At 54.7% G+C, this 10134-nt stretch overlaps 1 protein-coding gene across 1 annotated transcript in view; it reads right to left on the minus strand.

Annotated features, from left to right (window-relative positions):
* EPHB1 (EPH receptor B1) overlaps positions 1-6898 on the minus strand; it is a 462131-nt gene extending 455233 nt beyond the window's left edge. The window contains exon 1 of the mRNA XM_055569620.1: positions 6064-6898. Coding sequence (XP_055425595.1) covers positions 6064-6121 — 58 coding nt within the window. The 5' untranslated portion in view covers positions 6122-6898. The remainder of the gene's footprint in view (positions 1-6063) is intronic.
* Between the last annotated feature and the right edge of the window lie 3236 nt (positions 6899-10134).

Genomic DNA, 10134 nt, shown 5'->3' on the forward strand with positions numbered 1-10134 from the left:
TGTAAAGCCAAATTTCACTGAGCGGCACCTGGCAGATGATGTTATATGGGACCAGTGGAGACTGTGGTCCCAGTGCTGGCCAACAGGAAGTCCCAGGAGCAAAGTCTCCTTGTGGAGGCACCAGGCTCCAGCCCTTCCTGATGTCAACCAAGCTCACCCTCACTCATCTTTGAGCTGCTGTTGCAGAACCCCCGCCAGTCTATAAGGATCCACACCCCACCCACAACTAGTCAGGGTGTCACCATGCCCCAGACTTCACATTATCTACTACTGCCATCCCAAAGCTCCTAATTCTACCACTGCTTCTACCCTGGGGTTTGCCCCCACCCCAAGCCCTTTCTATCCTCTCCATCATGATGGCCGGTCCTCTAGTCTTTCAATAATGAGAAAACTGGGACACAGAGAGGGAGAGAGTGAACTAGACATCCAGTTGCTTCTTGTGTCTTAGGTCAGATGGAAAGCAGGTTTCCATTAGCAAAGAAGAACCAAGTCTACCATCCTCCAGAGCCCCAAGCACAGCATGTTCCCATCTCTCTAATCCCCAGAAGAGTCATCAACAAAAGTTAGTGAGGCAACTCAGATGTCAGGCATCAGGGGCCTTTGATGGAGCAGGTGGCCTTGACCTGGTCACTCAATGCCCCCCCTCTGAGCACAAACACACACCTGGGGGCCCTGATTTATCGCTGCAATTTAAACAGAATCTACAGAAGGGACTGAGAAATTTCTCAGCAAAATTGTACTTTGAAATATGGACTCTCTCCCAGGGTGTTACTTTATTATTATAGTAATTTCCTCAGAAGGGCAGGCATCCGATGCTCTGTTTCTGCACCACCTTTGGAGACATGGAAATCTAACAGAAATATTCAGGTTGCTTTAGTGGCTAATGCAGAAGAGGGAGACATAAAGGGAGCTCTTCCAAGGAATGCGGACTCCTAAAATCCAGGTGTAGGGATGTGCTCTAGAAGACTGGGGGAGGGGATAAGACAGGTAAGGGTCCAGTGTGCTCCCTCCATTGCCCCTAAGATGCCTAGGGAGCCCAGGCCCATCTCCTTTAGGGGCCTTTGTCTACAATCGTTTCTTCCTTGGGAGAGCTGGCCAGGGCAAGAGGAGGAACAGAGATGCTCCCAGTCCTGCTACTAAATTCCTCATCAGAAGCCATGCCATGGTGAGGGTCCCCAGCTCTGCATCTGCACGTGTGCAGCGTGGGATAGGTGGATCGTGGGAAAAGAGGGGCAGGAAACCTGCTCCAGCTGAAACATCGAGACCATCTGAACAGTTCACTCATCTCTTCTCCCGTGACCATGAAAACATGGAGTCCCCAGTAATCAACAGAGTACCCAGTGACCAGAGGCTGAATCAGCACTAGAATTTTTCCAGTCCGTGAATTCAGGCAGATCTGAACCTTTCTTCTCACAAAGTTCACAAAAGTGGTGAAGTGAGGTGGAGTGGTTAAGAACATTGACTGCCTGGATTCAAATGCAAACCTCTTACCAGTTTTGTGACCTTATCAAATCATTGAACCATCCTGTACCTCAATCTTCTCATCTGAAAAATGGGAGAGGAAGGTCGATAATAATATCAATCCAACAGGGTTGTCTAAGAACTAAGCAAATTAATTTACATAAAGTACCTAGAATAACACCGAGCATTAAGTGTGAGCTATTATCAGCAGTTTCCAAATATACCAGTGCCAGGCTGTCTGCATCTGCATCACTGGGGACCTTTATAATTGATAAAAATGAAGATGCCCAGGCTGTTCAGCAAGGGCAAAGTGGAGCAAGACCTGCCCAGGATTTGTTACTGCAGCTATTTTAGAGAAATTCCCCTGGGCAGAGTTTCCAGGATGCAGGATCTTCAGCAGGATCTTTTGGGAGGCCAGAATACAGTCTTTCAGAATCTATCCAGACCTGCTAAACTTTGGCAGAAAGAGCCCAAGAGTCTACAGCAAATTGCCCAGGTGGCATGAAGCTGCCTCAAGCCAAAAACCCTGCCTGAAATGACATTCCCCTCTGTTGCTTCCAAAACTGCCTCCACCCTTTGCCCACACTGGAAACCCTACACTCAAAACCTTAGGGTTTCTAAGAACTCTTAAGGACTAACTAAGATGACTGTTTTAGTTTAATAATATGAATGTATCTTTGACTTTAACAGCATCTTTATTTTTAAACTAGTTCAGGGATATCCTCATGTGTGTGTTACCTGTCTGACTTCCTAGGCTGGAGAGGGTGAGCATCACCAGCCACTGGCAGCTCTGCTCTGCCAAGCCAGAAGGTTCGGGACTGGCCAGGGCTCGGCCCAACCCCTGCAGCTGTCTACACTGCCAAGACTCTTCTCGAGAAATAGCCCGAGGCTGCGTTACTCTATCTCACCAGCATTCCACTCAATGGCTCCAGGTGTCCCTCCACAAACACTGAGTAAATGGCAACCATTTTACAATGCACAGAAAATAAAGTCAGCTAATGGATAGGACTCTCTCAAATTTACTTTTCCCTCCAGATTAAAACTTCGGTGCCTGCTACCACTTGCTGGCTCAGGATACCCAAATCAGAGGCACACATAACAAAGAAACATTAACTGAAAATGCAGAAACAGTCAATTGCTGCCTGACCTGGTAGCCTGTTGTAGGCATCCAGACTGAGGTTGGGGGTTTTCGCCACCAACCTGTGATAGACTTAACTGTGGATGGTGACCTTAGGGCCCTTGCATTTCAAGGTGCGGCATGTGTGTTCATGCACCAGCAATTCCTCCGGAGAATCCACTATTTGCTAAGTCCTGAGAAATCTACCACCAAATCAAACATTTGCACACTCAAGGGTGGCAAGTCCAGGATTTCACTCTGAGCCACACCAAAGAGCAGTTCTCCTGGGAGTGCTCTGGCTGGCCAGCCAGCGTGGCAACCAGAGGCCACCTGCATTTGTTATGGTCATTCATAGACACTGGTGCTGAAGCTAGGAGGAGGCTACAGGCTGTCAGTGATTCCAGAGCACCGCCTCCAGAAGGGCCACCACGCTTAGCTCAGGAATACTCTACTCCATGGGAAAGTGTCTGCTTCCAGCCCGACACCATAGAAGCCCAGGTCTCCAGACTCCATCATGAAGGGCATGGGCCAAAGGGCAGCTCAGAGAATGCAGCCTGCAGACACCAGCAGCCCATCGACAAGCGCTCAGATCCAATGTGAAAAGACATGAGCTTCAAGAGGCAGCTGTTTTTCTAGAAACAGAGAAAAGAGGCCTGGTTCTCTGTCCAGAAGTCCAGGGTACATCAGCATCCCTGCCCCCCCCCCAACCCCACCCCAAGCCTGCCTGCTCCTCTCTGAAAATAAATTTAGAAAGCCTTTGCCCTGCAGGCCATCTCTCTCCAGAGCAGAGCCAAGAGCTAGATGGAAGTGGGAGGAGAGGGCGGAGAGCAGGAGCGGTGTAGGAGCGGTGTCCCTCAGCGTGGGCCTACCCCTCTCTGCAGGTTAGCCAGCTCCCTCTTCCTTCCATCGAGGCAGAGGGTCTCATAAGACACTGCCTGCTTCTGGCTAAGTGTCCCCACCTGGCCCATGGTTTCTGCTAAAGCTTTGGTCTGGCCCTGGCCTGTGCTGAGGACCTGCCTGGTCTTGGAGCTGCTTGCCATGGGTGACAAGGCCCCACTGAAATTCCATCAGAGACCCAGGACAGAAAGACCACAGGCGGACACAGAAGTGGCCAAATCCGCCAGGAGGGGCGCCCCCTGGCCAGGCAGTTTGAGAAGGATCTGCGATCTGCGTAGGCAGCTCATTGATCCACTTTTCTGATAATTATTCCTCACTCATCACAAACGAATGACTCTGGCCCCAGCCCAGCCAGGCAGGCGAGAACGCACCTCCGCGTGTGCAGAGGAGAAAATGAGCCTGCCTGTGCTCACCCGGGAGAGGCAGGAGTGAATGGTGTGTACTATCTCTGTGCACTGAGCAGGAGGCCGGGGCTGCTTTAATATTCTGCTGAATGGGGTGTTTCTTTTAACCCTTACTAGAGAGACGTTCAGCCCAGAAAGCCAGGCTCTTCTGGCTAGGCTAAAGTTTCTGGGCTACGCACAGAGAAAGACCACAGGCCCCACCCTCTGGGTCGCTCCAGAACCCGCGGGTGACCGGATGGGTACACGGGGCTGGGTACCAACACCACAGCACCCTCCTTGGGGCCGCTCCAGTTCAACAGACAGGTCAAGAGAGGGTCTAGGGCGGAACTAGCACGCCGCCAGACGCCTGGGGACTTCACATACATTTGCTCCCCAATTTCGCTCGAATACAAAATTGTAAGTGCCCTCCTTCAACGTGGAAACCCAACCCTGAAACCAGGTTCCTAAAGTGGGCACCCATCTGCTCTCCGAGCCGAGCCGCTGACCCTTCAGCGGGCGCCAAGAGAGGCGGGCAGGATGCGCCGCCCCAGCGCTAGAAAGTCCAGTGTGCCCTCGACCATTGCAAATGCCCGCTCTCCCAGGTCGTCCTGACCGCTTTGGAAGTGTGCCTCGCCCACCCGGCCCTAATTCAGCCGCTCCCGCGCTTGTCCCTCAAGAAGCCAAACCAGAGTAGCCCTTGCGCGGGGCGTTGATTGCACCCCACCATGCTCCAGTCCCTGCACGACCCCAAAAGCAACCCACAAGCACAAAGACCCAGCAGCCGGAAAGGGCAGCGGCACGCGCAGGGCAGACAAAAAACCACCTTCAGAAAAGCAAGAGCGAGCTTTCTAGGCGTTAATCGCCGCACCCCCGCGCCGCCACCAGAACGAACGTGGATATGGTGGTCTTCACCACCAGGCCGGGGAATCCCAGCCCTGCCCGGGGCCAAAAGGCCCCAGTTTCGCTTGGAGAAGGGCAGCGCTTTCCGGAGGGGTCGGGGCGCTGAACCACGGGGCTGTGGGGCGGATGGAGGGTTCCGCTGGGCAACCAGTAGCAGTAGAACAAGGACCCGGGCAGCCCAGCGGAGCGAGCTCCCAGCTCTGAAGGTGGCGCCGGCGCCGGGGGCCGCGCGCGAAGTCCTTCGAAGGAGTTTCACCCGCGCCGGACATGGAGACAGCGAGCGGGGCTGAGGTGTGCATTTCCCCCCGAGTTGCTTTCATCCCGGCACTAAACTCCGCTCCAGGCCGGGCTGTGTTTCCGGAGAGGGGTGCGACCGCCGCTCAGCTGCGAGGAATGGGGCGGGAGAAGAGGGCGGGTGGCGGGAGGCGGGAGTGGGGCAGGGATTTCCCACAGGGATTCGCGGGCGCCGCCGAGCGCGGAGCTCCCTGCTGCGCCAGGCGCGGTGCCCGCCGAGCGCGCTTTCCCCGCCGCGGCAGCGGAGGCACAGTCAAGGCTGAAGTAGCGGGGAGAGCAATGCTGCGCATAGGCTACCTTTCCCAGCCTAAGGGGAGACTGGGCGAGTTTAGGCAGGACCAATCACCCACCCTACCCCACCGTCGTTTTCAGGTGCAAGAGGCCACAAAGGTGTCCACGTCTCCCCGACTGACTCGGGAAGAAGGCAGCCCGCAGGCTCCCGGACGACCAAGCTGTCCCCCGAGAGTCGGGCCATCTAACTCAGCCCCTCTCATTCGGCAGCCACTTGCAGGGTACTGGGGCAGAGCATCTCCGGTCTCCGCGTGCAGCGCCAGCCTGCCAAGCCGAGTCCCGGAGCCTGCGGACCCGGAGCGGGGGAAAAGGAGAGGTGGCGCGCGGCCGCCTAAGGGCATCGGTGCCCGGGATAGAAAGGGAGCGGACAGACGCCCGCACTCCAGCGGCCGGACGGCCAGAGGCGCCCCTTCTTCCCCAACGCCTAGTTGCGCCGGAGCTAAGGAGCGTGCACCGCAATGCAGCGGGCTCCGTGTTCTCCGAGGCTGCGGGAGACCAGGGCTGCTAGGGAGCGCAGGAGCCAGGGGGCTCCGCGAACCAGCTGCGGGCGCCGAGAGCCAGCCGGGGGCGCGCGGGTGGGTGCCGCCCCAGCCCCGCGCTCAGTGGTGGCCGACGCTCTCCCACAACCTGGCCCTCGGGTCTCGGGATGAGGGCGACGCGTAGCAGCCAGAGAAGCCCTGGGGATACAGCCGCCAACTTGCTCCGCGGAGGCTACGTTACCTTCCATTGCGGCCACTGCGGATGCCAGGAGGAGCAGCAGCAGGAAATCCAGGGCCATCGCCGGCCGGCGGCCCCCAGGCCGAGCCCGAGCCGAGGCGGCCGCGCGGGGAGGGCGCCGCGTCCCGGGGCGCCGCTGCGCTCCCCGCCGGTGGCTTCTCCGTATCCTTTCGCGCTCGGGCCGGGACCGGACTTCCCGGAGCGCGGCGTGGGCGTGGGCGGGAGTGTGCGCGCGTGGGGCGGTGCGGGCGCGCGTGGTTGTGGGTGTGCATGTGTGTGTGTGTGTTTATGGGAGAGGTGGGTGTGTGCGTGCCTGTGTGTAAGAGAGAGAGGGCGAGGGAGTGCGAGCCGGGTAGAGCGCGCGAGTGCGTGTGCGTCCTGGTGTCACATTGCGAGCTACATCCGAGCCTACGAGAGGACGGAGCCGGCCAGACTGACGGGGGAGGGAGCGGGATCCCCCACCATCAGCTCTCTCCCCACCCCTAACACCTCCTGTCCAATCAAGGAATCAAACCTGCAAAATTCCCCCATCCAATCAGGCGCGAGCACCTCCTTACACTGGCATTGTTAGTTTAAGAAAAACTTTTGCTTGCAAGGCTGTGCGGGAGGGCTCGGAAGGCGCTAGAAGGGGTCGGGGCTCCCCCTGGTGGTGCTCTCGGAGAACCGCACCGGCCGGCCGTAGCTCTCCACGCCCTGATTTAGGGGGCCGAGGGAAGGAACGGACTCAGGCCCTTCCCTTTACAGCCCACCAGCTTTAGGTGAGCTTTAAATAATCAAATTTTTCTTCTTTCATCTTCTCAGCAAGACTACGCTGACTACCCTGTTTAATGCAAGCCCGATGGCACACCTTATTCCTCCTATCCATAGCACTTCACCTAACATGTGATTTTATACTTATCCTGTTTATTGTGGGTCTCTCCTTACTAAAATGAGGTCTTCATTCTTGGGATTCGTGTGTGCTTTGTTCACTGTGGAATGGCAAGTGCCTATAACAGTGCCTGGCCCGCCAAAGGTCATGGTGTGCATCTGTTGACTGAATGAATGAGGTTCAGAGAATCTGGGGGCATCAGCCAAGTGTGCAGAGCAAGGCATATGCTTCCTATCCAGCTCCCTGCTGCTCTCCTCCCCCAAGAAGTCCCTGACTTCTCACTTCCCCACGTGTTTTATGAACATCTGCTGAGGACCCCAATCCCAGAAAACAGGTCAGGTGATAATGGCCAGTGGTCACATAACCCCCTAGAGGGGCGTAATGCGATAGGGACAGTGGAGAGCTCTGCAAGGTAGTGGGCAGGGGAAGGCACCCATACTGTGGGGGAAGGACTAGAAGGACTGCAGAGGGGGACAGGGCATTGGAGACAGGAGTGATTCTCCCTAGCCCAGCTTCCCCAGCTCTGCTTTCTTTAGCCGGATGGTTTAAGATCAAGGACCTGCCTGAGGCTGTAACGCTATGCTGGAGAAGTGTCCTCACTGTACCTCCCCCTCTCCAAACCTGATGATGGTCTCCTCCTTTAGGATCAGGGACGACCTGTTAGGTTACCCCTCCCCACAACAGTCACCTCTTTCCCACCAAGCCTTCCCAGATTTGTCAATGACTTGACAGTGGGCACATGTGATGGCCTCTTCCATGCTCCCTGTTCTCCTCTTACAGCGTCGCCAAATCAAGTTCTCACCCTGAAATATTTAGTCTCTCCTGTGCTTGGGACTGCCCCTATTCAGTCCTAGCCAGACTCCTATCTCCATTCTGACATTGTTTTGCTTCCCCTCTCTGACTCAGGCTACCTCCCTCTCCACTACCCTCCATCCCAGCTGCCTCGGCATCGGCCTTCACTCACTCCTGCTCCTCAACACCGTGCCAGCTGCCCTCTGTCCCATCACACTGCACCAAGTACATCCCAACGACTCTGAAGCCATCATCCCAGGAAGAACGTGCTCCCATTACCCATAGTCCTCCTAGGCCCTCAGCACTCCTGACATTAGGGACCAGTTCTCCTGGAGCTCTTGCCTCAGTTTCCACAGTGCCCACTTTCCTCCTACCTGCTTAGCACTTCTTACTGTTCCCTTTTCAGTTGTCAAGGAGGTTCGCCTGACCAGGCTCCATCCTTGGAACCTCTGCTTGCTGAGTTCCTCAGCAGCTTCACCGACTCTTCTGCCTCCAGCCCTCCCCCTATGGATGAACAGATAGATGAGTCTCAGACTCCTTTCTGTCCTTTGTTACATCACAGTCTTAGGAGAGACATATCCGGCAGAGTCCCCTCTGCCACAGCTTGCTCCCTTGTCCCAACCCATGAGCCTGTGCTAGTGCCAGCCCAATGCCTTGGCCACCCAGCTTCCAACCCCTCCCTTCCCCAATCCTTCTGCTGCCAAACCAGTCCTCCTCCAGCCAAGCTTGATCTTATCTCTTCTCAGTACAGAAACCTAATGGCTCCTCATTGTCTGCTAAAGAAAGACGGACCACTTTGGGCTGGCATCCAGACTTCTCCACAAGCTCCCTGGAACCTGCCATCTCAGCCCAGACTACACCAGCCTCCCTGTGGGCCGGGCTGTTCAACCAGCTTGATCCCCTAAACACAGCCCAGGCTTTCCTTCCCTTGCATCTGGCTAGCATGCACTCACCCACTTACTCCAGGGAAATTTATTGGGTAATAACTACTAGCCACGCAGGCCTGCTCAAGGCTGTAGGGACGCAGACACAGGCACTGCTCTGAGAGAGCTTATGGAGTAGTGGAGAAGGATGACCATAAAGAGGAAAAAGGTGTCAGGTAACGGGAAGGACTGGAGAGTCAGCAAGGTACCAGCTAAAGGGTGATGGTGGGTAGTGAGAACAGGTGTTTATTGAGCCCCTGCTGCATACAGGCATTGTACCAGATGTTTTTGTGCAAACTGAAATATATTTCCTGCCTTCAACTTCTTCCCAAAGCCCACCTCTCTCAGGAAGCCTTAATGTCCCCTGTCTGTCTCACTCACAATCTTGTGCTACATCTCCTTGTGTGGGTACAGAGTGGCTCTTCCAGACCTGGCTGAAGGCATTATCCAACTGCAAACCTCCCTCCTGGGAGGACGCTGGGACATCACAAGTGCAGGAATGCCAAGAACTATGCCAGGCACTCTGAACCTGTGCCAGGACCACAAGGATCACCAACCTAATATCTTCTGGCCCCTACAGCTCACCCTGAGGATCATAAATCGGTAGGGATGAGTAGGGCCACAGATGTTCTTTACAGTCCACACCTTGATGAGTTCTGCTGCTCAGAGAGGCTCGGGGGCCACTGTCTAGGAGTTGCAAGCTGTGCTCTGAGGATCTCTCAGGGGACATGCAGGTGGGAAAGTACAGGAACAGTCAGAGGATGGGGCTTCAGACCTCACCTCTGTTCAGACAGCCTTTTGTTTTACTGGGCATCTATATCAGGTTTTGTTTAAAGGAAGGGTTCTATGACAAGAAGAGAAGGAGGCAGAGGAAAAGTAAGAGGGGTGAAAGGAGAGAATTAGATTGGGGTGGGAATGGACACATCAGTTCACAAGGATATGAGGGAATAACACTGATGACTTTTAGAACACGCTGGTGGCTCAGGTAAAAACAGCTTCAGTTAAGGGCTTTTGCTAATTTCCCTAATAGCCCAGGGGATTGACTTTTCCTGAGCAAGTTAAATATTAATTTAGCCATTCAGCAGATTGATCTCTCTCGCAACACGTTATGCTCTGTAAATATCCCTGAAAGCACCATTGGTTGGGATTCCAAGCCTGGGTGCCCATTTTCCCCAAAGCATCTCCTAGGCTGTTTTTTTTTCTCTCTGATGTCAAATGCTCACTTGTTTTCTTGATTAATCACCCCTCTATTTGATGTCACTAAATCACTCCTTCAAAGTGACAGATGTTCGCCTGTAAGCCAGCAGCTGAGCACTCTCAGGCACCCAAGAGTGACTTGACCCTTTTTCTAGGACTCAGAGGCCCTTCTGGTTGGAAGGTTTGGGGGCAGCTAACTAGGTCACCCCCACCTCTAAACAGCTTTGTGTCTAAAAGATTGAAAAGCATTTCTAGTGAAAGCAACTGCCCAACTTCCCTTCTATACATTATGAA

This window comes from Bubalus kerabau, chromosome 2, assembly GCF_029407905.1.
Source record: "Bubalus kerabau isolate K-KA32 ecotype Philippines breed swamp buffalo chromosome 2, PCC_UOA_SB_1v2, whole genome shotgun sequence".
NCBI classification, from domain to species: Eukaryota; Metazoa; Chordata; class Mammalia; order Artiodactyla; family Bovidae; genus Bubalus; species Bubalus kerabau.